Source organism: Onthophagus taurus, chromosome 3 (genome assembly GCF_036711975.1).
Source record: "Onthophagus taurus isolate NC chromosome 3, IU_Otau_3.0, whole genome shotgun sequence".
NCBI classification, from domain to species: Eukaryota; Metazoa; Arthropoda; class Insecta; order Coleoptera; family Scarabaeidae; genus Onthophagus; species Onthophagus taurus.
Genome location: NC_091968.1, coordinates 3,932,683 through 3,946,372, shown reverse-complemented (window position 1 = coordinate 3,946,372; position 13,690 = coordinate 3,932,683). Strand labels below are relative to the sequence as shown.

At 33.5% G+C, this 13,690-nt stretch overlaps 1 protein-coding gene across 12 annotated transcripts in view; it reads right to left on the bottom strand.

The window, feature by feature from the left end:
* LOC111418340 (discs large 1) overlaps positions 1-13,690 on the bottom strand; it is a 439,942-nt gene that overhangs the window by 61,087 nt on the left and 365,165 nt on the right. For 10 of the 12 annotated variants that reach the window (XM_071194892.1, XM_071194889.1, XM_071194887.1 and 7 more), the window contains one exon: positions 9,192-9,227. In XM_071194892.1, coding sequence (XP_071050993.1) covers positions 9,192-9,227 — 36 coding nt within the window. Of the gene's footprint in view, positions 1-7,080; positions 7,314-8,110; positions 8,237-9,191; positions 9,228-13,690 lie in introns of those variants that run through there. The other 2 variants (XM_071194897.1, XM_071194896.1) reach the window with 2 other exon arrangements.

Genomic DNA, 13,690 nt, shown 5'->3' with positions numbered 1-13,690 from the left:
TATAGAGAAGAATACGTGATTTTCTGAGGGAAACGAAAACGACGGGGACGTGTCTACGAATTAATGGGCCATTTGGAGTCGTCACGAAGGTAGTTAGGAAATCGAAAAGATATTAAGTTCATCCTTGTATTCGTTCGGAATCTAAAAACGAATGTTTAAGAATCACAACGAGATTTTACGTTAAAAGCTACAAACTTTTACATCCATTAAATACATTAAAAAAAAGCTGCAGTCATTGTACAGGATGATATTTTGGCAAAGTTATTTAAATCTCAACATTGTTTTTCAATGCTCCCTTTTGGAACTATGTGAAAAAAGTCCTGCAAAATCAAATACATGAAAGCGAACACCAATTTATGAATGAATCTCTAAACAATCCTAATGTATAGGGGAAAGGTGGGTAGGTTTCGGTCGTTATTGGTTACAGATTTAACAAGCCTGGGGTGTATAAAAGAAAAATTCACCGCTAGAGAAAAACTCCTGTTCAGCAAAATAATGTATCCGTAAGAAATATAGCATCAGATTTAGGATTTTCTCGATCTGCTTTACAAAGACATATACAGCAAGCTAAAAAATTTGCTGTCTGAGTGGTTTTGCGGAGAGTTGCTGTCTGAGTATCTACTGACATATAGTAAAATTCATTATGGATTGATGACAAAGCAAACCCGAAAATTTGCATACGAATGCAAAATTAAGAGGAACACTAGTAACGATGTGTTGCTTTCGTATTTCCAAGAATATAAGTAAATGAACCCATGCTTATGAATGGGCCGGAAAATAGCTTGGGATTAGTCCATAAATCAGAATGGAGGATGAATGAGAATTTTGTATCAACTTTAAATCATTACATAAAACATTCGAAAGTTTCAAAAGAAAATCCCTGCTTGATATCATTTCTGTTAACCTTTCCGCCGCATTGTAGCCACCGGCTACAACCGCTAGATGTTTCTATATTTGGACTATTTAAAGCGCGCTACAATGCAGCTTCTGCATGGATGACGTCAAACCCCGGAAGAACTGTAACCTTGTACCACATTCTGGATTAAGTAAAGTTGCCTGCGATGTTTCAATGTCCAGACAGATTATTTTATCCGGATTTCAAAAAGCTAACGTTCACCCATTTAATCTTATTTTATATTTTACCACTGATGATTTTCTGACGTCTGCAGTTACTGATCGTATACCAGCAGAAATCCTAGAAAGTCCAGGCCCACTGTCAAAAAACGTAGAAACACAGGAAGTTTTTACATCGGAAATTTATGAGAATTCTGAATCGTTCCAAATCCACCACACCACTATCCAATAGAAACCAATAGCTACTTTAAAAAATATAACATTAATAACTCCTAAATCCGTGATGGGATATCCCAAGGCAAAACCAAGAACTGCATCAAATAGAGGTCGACAAAAGGGACGTACAAGAATTTTAACAAGCACGCCTAAAAAAGATAAAATTGAAAGGCATAAGAAAACGGCAAATACAGTACAAAAGAATTTAAGAGAACAACCTTCAAAAAATATCAAAAAGAAAAAAATACCCATACCAGAGGAAAGTGATACAGCTGACTATGATGTAGGTGACAAAATGTCAGAAAATTTTAAGAATTCTGCGATTTCCGCTATTGTTGGAGATTACATATTAGTCAAATTTCCAACGAAACGAACCTGTCTGCATTATGTTGGGAAAATAGAGCAGATACAAGAAGAGGGTAACTATGTCATAAAATTTCTTCGAAAAAAATCAAATTCTTGGACATTTTACTACCCCGAAGAAACGAATATATCTAAAATTGATTTTTGTGATTTAGTTTTACGTGGAAGTCCTCCTTGTAATGCAGCTAAAACAAGTAGAACACAGAATTTGTTTACTTTTGATATAGATTTAAGAAGTTTTGAAAATTTGTGTTGATTTAAAGGTACCTACAATTTAATATTATTTGTATATTGAGAATTTGTATTCACTTTTGCCATCTTAATCCGAAGTTATGGTAGAAAACTAAGAAGGAATTAAAGGCTAAAATGAAAAGTCTTTTAAGTTCGTATAGGAGAGAAAGAAATAGAGAAAAGAATAGCAATGTAACTGAATCAGGTTACTTTAGGCCCACTTCCACCACCTCTAATTAAAGTGGTTGATATCTTCAGCTAACGAATAGCGCAATTGGTTTACCAGTTTGAGGTTCGGTATAAAAATTTATCTGTCGAATAGGTTCGACTCGTTTTTTACTAGATGGCGTATCATTTATATCTAACCTCTGTTTTGACATAAACTAAAGTGCGCGGCGTGTCTCGCATATGCCGCGTAGCACTGCGTTCTTTGATACGTCCAAACTGGCGTGCGGCAAAATTGTGTCCGACGTACGCCACGCACTTTGTGGACACACCTTAAGAATAACACTCGAAACTTAATTTTTTTCCTCTTGATTGACGTTATCTTAAGTAGAATCAAATTTCATAAAAAACAGTAAGTTTTCGGATATTTATAGTGATCCATCATCGTGGAACAACCCGTATTGTAATCATGTAAAATTTTGAGTTCATCCATTTTCTCGTTGCCCTACAAAAATCCGAGATACTTCAATGTAGGGCACTCCACTTTATTTAATCTACCGTCATGTTTATATTACTTCCAGCGCTGTGAATAAAACAAAACGCGATTTGAAGCTGCGGTCATAAACTTGTAAAATGTCAAAATAACATGAACCCGATTTAATATTAACAGAAAATTGTTTTTAATTCTTCTAACTTCTTCCGCATAAAATGATGGTGTTTGTGCAAGCAAAACACTCAGTGTCCATATTGAATTAATTAACGCTTTTTGATAAAACCGTCCTTGAGTTCAATAAAAATATACAACAATCTAGCGCTGAATAACAATTAAAAGTAGAACTAAGACTTAGAACTTAGAATTCGAGTGTAGCCGTACGTCTCTCAAGACCGCTAAACCTGAATGATTGTAGTTCTAAGTCTAACGTTAGCTTTAGTGACAATACTAATGCAAAACTGGAAGTAACATTAGACCTAGAACTTGAAACATTAGGGAGCCCCATGTCTTTCAAGACGGCTAAACCCGAATGTTTCTAGTTATAGGTCTGGTGTTAGTTCTACTTTTAGTGTAAGAAAAATATACAACCATCTAGTGTTGAATAACAATTAAAACTAGAACTAACACTAGACCTAGAACTAGAAACATTCGAGTTTAGCTAAACTTTAGTTAACCCTAAACTTTCTACATTCAGCGGCATAAAAAACTCATCACCTAAAATGATGACCAGTTTCAAACTGCAATAACTTTTGAACGTATTGCTCGATTTGAATAAGGGTTTTTTTATTTGAAAGGTCTACCCTTTGTCAATATTTCTGTAGGTGCCTTCCCCATTTTGGCGCTCTTCAATTTCAGGAATGGTGACTAACGCTAATGCGTGTTTTCTTTCATACACTTTGAAGCTTGCTGTGGGGTGCACCGACAAAAGAAAATAATTTTAATCATAAGGAGCTTGTAGTCTTGTCTGTTCTGATCACTTCTGTTTGTTCAAGTTTCTATTGTTGTTAACACCAAAGTTACAAGCTCTAAAAGATAACGCAGCTTGTTCGACAGCGCCATCAGAAATTAAAGCAAGTCATGGATGTCGATGAAATTTTATTAAACTGGTATTTCCTGTCTTCGCTTGAATGGTATTCCTCATCCTTCGAGGCATACTTCGAATAAGGTTTTGAATTTCATTTTGGGGAATCTGGTTCCACTATTCTGCTAGCGCTATTCGGAGATCATCTAGCGTTTGTATAACGGTACCACGGGCTCTAATTCGTTTCCCTAGCATATCCCACATGTGTTTTATGGGGAGTTAAATCATCCAGGTATTGGGACATTATGCGGGCTGTATGGGAGCGAGCATTATCGTGCATGAACAAGAAGTTGTCACCAATAAATGGGCCGAAGGAAACACGTGTTGAGCCAAAATTTCTTCAATATACCGATCCGCGTTTAGATATGATAAAGCAAAGCTCCGTACGTGCTTCGAAGCACATTCCCCCCAAACCATTACAGATCCTCCCTGGTATTGTACTCTTTCAGAGAAGTTGCACTGAGCATAACGTTCTCCTGCTCTTCTCCAAACTCTCTCTCGACTATCTGGAGAGTACAAGCCGAACCTCGACTCGTCTGAGAGCAGTACGTTTCGCCACTCTGCATTGGTCCATTGAATATGATCTCGTTCAAATTGTAATTAAGCAACACGATGTTCTCGAAGCAACTGTGATCCAGTTGCTGGTCTCTTTGATCTCAATCCCGCGTCTTCAAATCTCTTTCTTACTGTGCGTTCACTCACGTTCACCCGACGCACTTGTTCCAAACGATTTCTTATCTCAAATGCTGTGGTATGTCGATTTCGTAACACGGTCGTTACAATATATCGATCACCACGAGGTTGTCTTCTTCCTGACCCAGGTTGTCTGATAAAGGTGCCAGTCTGCCGAAATCGTTGAATGGCGCGAGAAACCGTACTCTATATATATCGCCAACAACAAGAGCAACATAACGAGTGCTACAGTACTGCTCAAAAGTATATGACAATTTGGTTTTTCCCACATAACTTTGAAACTTTATGAAAGCAGACCATTTTTTCACCATAGTTTTTGCAATGCATTTCAAATGACATAGACTTATGTAGAAGAATCCATTTCAACTTAGAGTTACTACTTAACTATTTTTATTAAAATACGAAAATACGCTATAAAGTGATGTCAACAAAAATAAATGATAACTCAAGAAATATTAACATAACAATCGTGAACGACAATCAGTCATATAGAGCAACCTAGTACTTGGTTGGGTAACCCATACTGTTGATCACAGCCTGACATCTGGGCATGGAATAGATCAATGCATCGATAGTGGACTGGTCGATCTTCACCCACTTCGCCTACAGCTGTTGGAGCTTTTCGTCGGCGGAAGTGGTCCGAATGCCCGTCAACTTGTGTGAAAGAGTGTCGCACAGTGGTTTGAAGATGTTGAGATCCGGGCTCTGGCTGCACCAGTCCATTACCGCCACTCAACGCTGCGCGATCCAGTTGGACATTCCTGGATGTGTGCTTGGGATCATTGTCTTGCTGAAACAGCCAACACCGACCCATGTTTTTGCATGACCAGGGAAGCATGTCATCTTGCAGACAGTCCCTGTCACCCCCACACCATGACGGAACCACCGACATGCTTCATCGTGGGATGCAGGTGCTTGGGCTTGAAGCGAGTGCCCGAAGGGTGTTCCGAATAGCAGGAGCTTGCTCTCGTCGCTCCACAGGGACGTTCTTCGACTGCTGCCGGGTGCAGTTGAGGGACGCGTTCGCCTACTCCACGCGCGCCTTCCTGTTCTTAGCTGAAACGAGTGGTTTCATTACCGGACATTGACCAATGAGTCCTGCATCCTTCAGCCTCCTCTTGACCCCCAATGTCCACCGTCGTGAACCGTGTGTTCGCTCTGCACAGCATCGCGCCGTTCCTGTCCTCCAGCCGAGTGGTGATTCGAGGTATTTTCGTTTCTTCGTCACGAAGCAACCAAGTGTCCTCCACGTCTTCAATACCGATGATATCTGCGTGGTGAGCTGCATCTGTGTGCATCCTTGTCGAGCACCCTATACGATGGCCTTCTGCGGCAATTCCGACAAATGTCGAACTCCTTTCTTTTTACTCATTCTTAAGAATAATATTTCATAACTTTCAGAAAATATCACGTGAAAATAACGCGAAACAAAAAATTAAAATAAAAGTTATTTCTAGGCCTGACATCGATTTTCAAAAGAAATTTGTCACGCCTCTATGCTTTGACATATATTGTATCCTCTGGAATATAATATAATTGTATTCACTCGTTATGCATTGCTTGAAAATTGTGTGAAGATTCGTCCAGTATTAGAAAAGTTATGTAGGAGAAACCAAATTATCATATACTTCTGAGCGGTACTGTACGTCCATCTTCCATCAAAGCCACTGCCTGAGCGACTTCTGCAAGACTTAAAGGCATTTCTTGTTTAGCACCAGTGTACGACGTTAACGACACTAAACGTCACTGAAATGTTTTCGTCAATTTATATGACTTGCTTTAATTTCTGATGTTGCTGCCGAACAAGCTGCGTTATCTTTTAGAGCTTGTAATTTTGGTGTTAACAACACTAGAAACTTGAATAAAAAACAGAGGTGATCAGAAGAGACGAGACTACAAGCCCATTATGAATAAAATTATTTTCTTTGGTCGCTGCACCCCACAGCAAGCTTCAAAGTGTATGGAAGAAAACACGCATTAGCGTTATTCCCCATTGCTGAAATTAAAGAGCGCCAAAATGGGGAAGGCGCCTACAGAAATATTGGCAAAGGGTAGACATTCCAAATAAAAAAAACTTTATTCAAATCGAGGAATACGTTCAAAAGTTATTACAGTTTGAAACCGGTCATGATTTTAGGTGATGCGGCTTTTATGCCGCTGAGTGTAGTTCTAGGTCAAGTGTTAGTTCTAGTTTTGCACTAGTATTGTCACTAGAACTAATATTAGACTTAGAACTACAATCATTCAGGTTTAGCCGTCTTGAGAGGCGTATGGCTAAACCTGAATGATTCTAGTTCTAGGTTTAGTGTTAGCTCTAGTGATAGTGTTACAGCAAAAGCGGGTTTAGCCTCATGTCTTTTAAGACGACTAAACCCGAATGTTTCTAGTTCAAGGTCTGGTGTTAGTTCTACTTTTAGTTTAAGAAAAATATACAACCATCTAGCGCTGAATAACAACTAAAACTAGAACTAGCTGAAGTAGGACAACCCTTATTGTAATCATGTAAAATTTTGAGTTCAACCATTTTCTTGTTGCGCTACAAAAATTCGAGATACTTCAATGTAGGGCACTCCACTTTATTTAATCTACCGTCGTGTTTATATTATTTCCAGCGCTCTGAATAAAACAATACGCGATTTAAAGCTGCGTTCATAAACTTGCAAAATACCAAAATAACATCAACGCGATTTAATATTTTAAAATGGTTTTTAATAACTTCTTCTGCATAAAATGATGGAGGTTTTTGTGCAAGCAAAACACTCACAGTGTCCAAATTAAACAAAGAGGAGACCTTTTTGATAAAGCCGTCCTGTTGCTTTTTCTTCCTCCTGGACGTCATCCTATAAACCCGATTTTTATTCCTCGATCCTTTCACCGTACATAGTCACACAGCACCTTTCCTTTTTTTTTCTTAAGATTTTTCTCACTTATCGCGGTTTACTCGCACGACACTGATGGTGAGTTTAAAAACCGATCACGTGGATCTTTCGTGGACATCTGTATACATAAAGGAATATTAAATAAAGGAAATTTGAATTTTTTAAAAGGATAAATAAGCAGTAGGATGAATCAATTATGGGTTATTACAAAATTTTCCCAACCGGTGATTTTTCGTGGTTTCTTTGAAAAAATGGGATATCATTAAAGTTTTTATTTGAAAAATAAAAAACTTGTCTTCAAGGTTAACGAACAAGTTACAATTATTTTCTAATAATGATGCATTAAATGCGTGTGACACGATACGCTTGTTACATTCTATGAATGTACTTTTTTCTTTTCAATAATAAATCTTGAAACCTTAAAAATAAATAAAAATTATTCTGTAACCTGCAACCTTAGGGTTCAGGTTTAATGACCTTCCCATAAACAGTTATTTGAACTATGCCGTGCTATTTTTAGCGTCCGCCCAGCAATAACAAACATAACCTTCAAAACCGAATCTTTTTAACCAGGTAAGCACATATTTAAGTCATTAATCCGTGAAATTATAAGGCAATTATAATGAAACAACAATTTAAATTTATAAACTAAAACATAACCTCAAAAACATTTCAAACACAGTTATATCCAATCCTTTTATGATTTACCTCAAATAAAAGTTAAAATTATATTCGATTAAGTGATTTAATCGTTTTTAAGGCCTAAAAACCTTTTTGCTTTTGAAATTGAATCAACGCAGGTGTTACGCGTCGGTTTTGTAGGTTATGTTCGACGAACAGGTAACGCCTATGAATTCTATGATATGAAATGGGGTGAAAAACCACCGGTAAGGGTCGTTATTCGTTGGGGGATACCTGGAGGTCCAACAGGTGTCGATCGCGGGCACTTTCACTACCCGGAAAACGAACAATTCGCCCGAAAATCGGGGGGCGAAAAGTAGTTGGGACGCGACGCCGTCTAGCACTACACCGAACAACATGAATGTAGTCGATGTAGTCGTTAATCACTTTCATACTAATAACAAAATTAAATTTCTTTTTTAAATTAATTTTTGTTTTAAACAAAAATATTTTTATAGAATTCTCATTAATAAAGTAAGAAAAAATTAAATGTTTTCTAATTCTCCTTTAAAAAATAAAAAAGTACACTAAAATGAAGATAGGTACGAATTCATTTGAATTTAAATGAAGTTTTAAAAATGTAAATATTTAATTTTTAAATGTAAATTTCCTCTTGTGGAATCGTTTAATTAACGCTTAATAAACTTATAAAAAGTAATATTTAAAAATTAACTTTTTCAAATTAATAAAGGTGTCATAATTTCAAAGTTAAATAAGACGAAGTTAGGTACGGATATATTTAAATTTTATATTAAATTTATATTCTATTTGGATAATAATTTAAATACATTTTATATAAATCAAAAACAAAATAAATAGCAACAATTTAAACCAGATAAAATAAGAATAAAATAAAACAAAATCAAATACACGTTAAACGAAAAGCAATTATTTACGGTGTAGTGAAAATATTAATAAAATCGCACTGTAATAATTTCGTTTTAATTCGGTTCCCATTAATTTAAAATTTAACTTATCAATGCGAAATAAATAAATAAAATTCGTTAGTCGTATAGATGACCCAAATAACACGTCCGCGTTTCGTGTGTTATCTACATACACATTTTATTGTTTTACCACGGTGCTACTACAATGTTTTATAACGACGATTTTATTACATTTTACGACCGAGAACATCGACAAAGAATTCAATCTCCAAAAAGCCTTCAGGGAATAAAGTTTTATCTCGACGCTTTTTGAGTGGGTTATGTAAATTTTTTGATGGAATCGAAATTGACTGCAAAATAAACTTCTTAACGAAATTTTCAGATAAAACATTGCAATTCGCTCAATAGATTTATTAAAAATTACTCACCTGATCACTATCATTTCCTTGCCAACTATCTGTGCCCTAAAACAAATAAAATAATTTGCTTAATTTTGTTTAAACGTTTTTATAGATAATTATTAAAAATTAAAATAGTAGTCAAAGCATATTAAACATGTGGTAATCCGAGGGGTTTTCAACATCGTAATTCAAACGCGGATTAATTTCGAAGTATATAATGAAATCCCATTGTTCGTTGTCTCATACGCACACACAGATGTAATAATATGGGGAGATAGGGGGTATCAAGAGTGGGTTTTGGGGTTCTGAACGCTTTTGGGGAAAGGATAAATTATTAAAAGTCACTTTTAATTGGGTGTCTGGCACGGGCTGTTAACCCCTTTTAATGCTCGAAACGTGTACGTCCCGCACTACATAACACCCTCTATATACATATATGAAGTGGAGAAAGAGAGGGGTTGGAAAGCTGTTTGCGCTTCCTCTTTAATGGCCATCCAACATGAAGCAATTAAAAATTTTTGGCTTTTGACTTTTCTAATTGAATTTGAGAGGAAAATCAAATAAATAAAATTAATAAAAAGGGTTTTAAAAAACATTCAGTTCAAAATTACAGTAAAATCTCGATATTACAGATTAATACCTGGTAGAGAGTGTCCATTATATGAAAAATTTTTAATTTGCTCTTTAAGACGGCTAAAGAGTGTGTCTCTTATGACATGACGGATAAACTCGTTACTTTCTAGTTCTAGGTCTAGTGTTAGTTCTAATTTTGCATTAGTATTGTCACTAGAACTGATATTACCCATCTTGAGAGACGTGGGGCTAAACCCTGATGTTTCTGGTTCTAGATGTAGTGTTAGTTCTAGTTTTGCATTAACATTGTCACTAGAACTAACACTAGACCTAAAACTAGAATCATTCGGGTTTAGCCGCACGTCTCTCAAGACGGCTAAACCCGAATGATTCTAGGTCTGGTGTTAGTTCTACTTTCAGTGCAAGAAAAATATACAACAATCTACCACCGAATAAAAAGAGGATACTTTAATTAATAATTGGTGATATTTCCACAAGGATCCTTTTAGAAATTAATTTTATAGCGAATTTTGAAAATTATCGATGAAAATTGCAACGTTGAAAATTTTATCAAAACTTCAAATATTGTTTTCTCAAAAACTCAAAGTTATTTTTCAAAACGAGTTGGTTCATTGGAAAGAGCACACTCTTATTAACACTTTGGGAAATTTTCATACTCATATTCCAAGAAGTGGATTTTATACGAATTTTTAAAACTTAATCAGCGAAAATTGCAAAATTCGAAAAAATTGTCGATAATTTCAAAAAATTTTTTCTCAAAAACTAAAAACGATTTTTCAAAATGGCTTTTAGCATTAAAAAGAGGATACTTTAATTAATAATTGGTGATATTTCCACAAGGATCCTTTAAGAAATTAATTTTATAGCGAATTTTGAAAATTATCGATAAAAATTGCAACGTCGAAAATGTTATCAAAACTTCAAATATTGTTTTCTCAAAAACTAAAAGTTATTTTTCAAAACGAGTTGGTGCATTGGAAAGAGGACACTCTTATTAACACTTTGGGAAATTTTCATACTCATATTCCAAGAAGTGGATTTTATACGAATTTTTAAAACTTAATCGGCGAAAATTGCAAAATTCAAAAAAATTGTCGATTATTTCAAAAATTTATTTCTCAAGAACTAAAAGTGATTTTTCAAAACGGCTTGTTGCTTTAAAAAGAGGATACTTTAATTAATAATAATAATTATTCAAAGGTACAAGTATTGCTTGAGTAAACTTGTTATAGAAAAATCATGTGCTATGGCTACATCAGTACCTTGCGAACGATTGTTTTCAAAAGCAGGTATTCTATTACATGATAGTCAAAGGAGCCTGAAAGACAGACCTGGGTAGTAATTAATTACTTAGGAATTAAATTACGTATTAATTACTATTTTTGGCCAATGTAATTGTAATTGAATTACTTTTCATAACAAGTAATTAATATTCGTATTTGCTATTCTTCCAGAAAGTAATTGGTAATTGATGTGAAATCAAGTAATTTCATTATCTAATGAATTACTAGAAATTAAATTACTTGTTGGACTATATTGGTAATATTTCCACAAGGATCCTTCAAGAAATTAATTTTATAGCGAATTTTGAAAATTATCGATGAAAATTGCAACGTCGAAAATTTTATCAAAACTTCAAATATTGTTTTCTCAAAAACTAAAAGTTATTTTTCAAAACGAGTTGATTCATTGGAAAGAGGACACTCTTCTTAACACTTTGAGAAATTTTCATACTCATATTCCAAGAAGTGGATTTTATACGAATTTTTAAAACTTAATCGGCGAAAATTGTAAAATTCGAAAAAATTGTCGATTATTTCAAAAATTTATTTCTCAAGAACTAAAAGTGATTTTTCAAAACGGCTTGTTGCATTAAAAAGATGATACTTTAATTAATAATTGGTGATATTTCCAGAAGGATCCTTCAAGAAATTAATTTTATAGCGAATTTTGAAAATTGTCAATGAAAATTGCAACATGGAAAATTTTATCAAAACTTCAAATATTGTTTTCTCAAAAACTAAAAGTTATTTTTCAAAACGTTTTGGTTCATTGAAAAGAGGACACTCTTATTAACACTTTGGGAAATTTTCATACTCATATTCCAAGAACTGGATTTTATACGAATTTTTAAAACATATTTGACGAAAACTGCAAAATTCGAAAAGATTGTCGACTATTTTAAAAATTTATATCTCAAGATCTAAAAGTGATTTTTCAAAACGGCTTGTTGCATTAAAAAGAGGATACTTTAATTAATAATTGTTGATATTTACACAAGGATCATTGAAGAAATTAATTTTATAGCGTATTTTGAAAATTATCGATGAAAATTGCAACATCGAAAATTTTATCAAAACTTCAAATATTGTTTTCTCAAAAACTAAAAGTTATTTTTCAAAACGTGTTGGTTCATTGAAAAGAGGACACTCTTATTAACACTTTGGGAAATATTCATACTCATATCCCAAGAAGTGGATTTTATACGAATTTTTAAAACTTAATCGGCGAAAATTGCAAAATTCAAAAAAATTGTCGATTATTTCAAAAATTTATTTCTCAAGAACTAAAAGTGATTTTTCAAAACGGCTTGTTGCATTAAAGAGAGGATACTTTAATTAATAATTGTTGATATTTCCACAAGGATCCTTTTAGAAATTAATTTTATAGGGAATTTTGAAAATTATCGATGAAAATTGCAACATCGAAAATTTTATCAAAAATTCAAATATTGTTTTCTCAAAAACTAAAAGTTATTTTTCAAAACGTGTTGTTTCATTGAAAAGAGGACACTCTTATTAACACTTTGGGAAATTTTCATACTCATATTCCAAGAAGTGGATTTTATACGAATTTTTAAAACTCAATCGGCGAAAATTGTAAAATTCGAAAAAATTGTCGATTATTTCAAAAATTTATTTCTCAAGAACTAAAAGTGATTTTTCAAAACGGCTTGTTGCATTAAAAAGAGGATACTTTAATTAATAATTGGTGATATTTATACAAGGATGATTGAAGAAATTAATTTTATACCGAATTTTGAAAATTATCGATGAAAATTGCAACGGCGAAAATTTTATCAAAACTTCAAATATTGTTTTCTCAAAAACTAAAAGTTATTTTTCAAAACGTGTTGTTTTATTGAAAAGAGGACACTCTTATTAACACTTTCGGAAATTTTCATACTCATATTCCAAGAAATGGATTTTATACTTAATCGGCGAAAATTGCAAAATTTTAAAGAATTTTTAAAGAATTGTCGATTATTTCAAAAATTTTTTTCTCAAGAACTAAAAGTGATTTTTCAAAACAGCTTTTTGGATTAAAAAGAGGATACTTTAATTAATAATTGGTGATATTTACACAAGGATCATTCAAGAAACTAATTTTATGATGAAAATTGCAACATCGAAAATTTTATCAAAACTTCAAATATTGTTTTCTCAAAAACTAAAAGTTCTTTTTCAAAACGAGTTGGATCATTAGAAAGAGGACACTTTTATTAACACTTTGGAAAATTTTCACATTCATATTCCAAGAACTGGATTTTATACGAATTTTTAAAACATATTTGACGAAAATTGCAAAATTCGAAAAGATTGTCGATTATTTCAAAAATTTATTTCTCAAGAACTAAAAGTGATTTTTCAAAACGGTTTTTTGCATTAAAAAGAGGATACTTTAATTAATAATTGGTGATATTTACACAAGGATCATTCAAGAAATTAATTTTATAGCGTATTTTGAAAATTATCGATGAAAATTGCAATATCGAAAATTTTATCAAAACTTCAAATATTGTTTTTTCAAAAACAAAAGTTATTTTTCAAAACGTTTTGGTTCATTGAAAAGAGAACACTCTTATTAACACTTTGGGAAATTTTCATACTCATATTCCAAGAAGTGGATTTTATACGAATTTTTAAAACTTA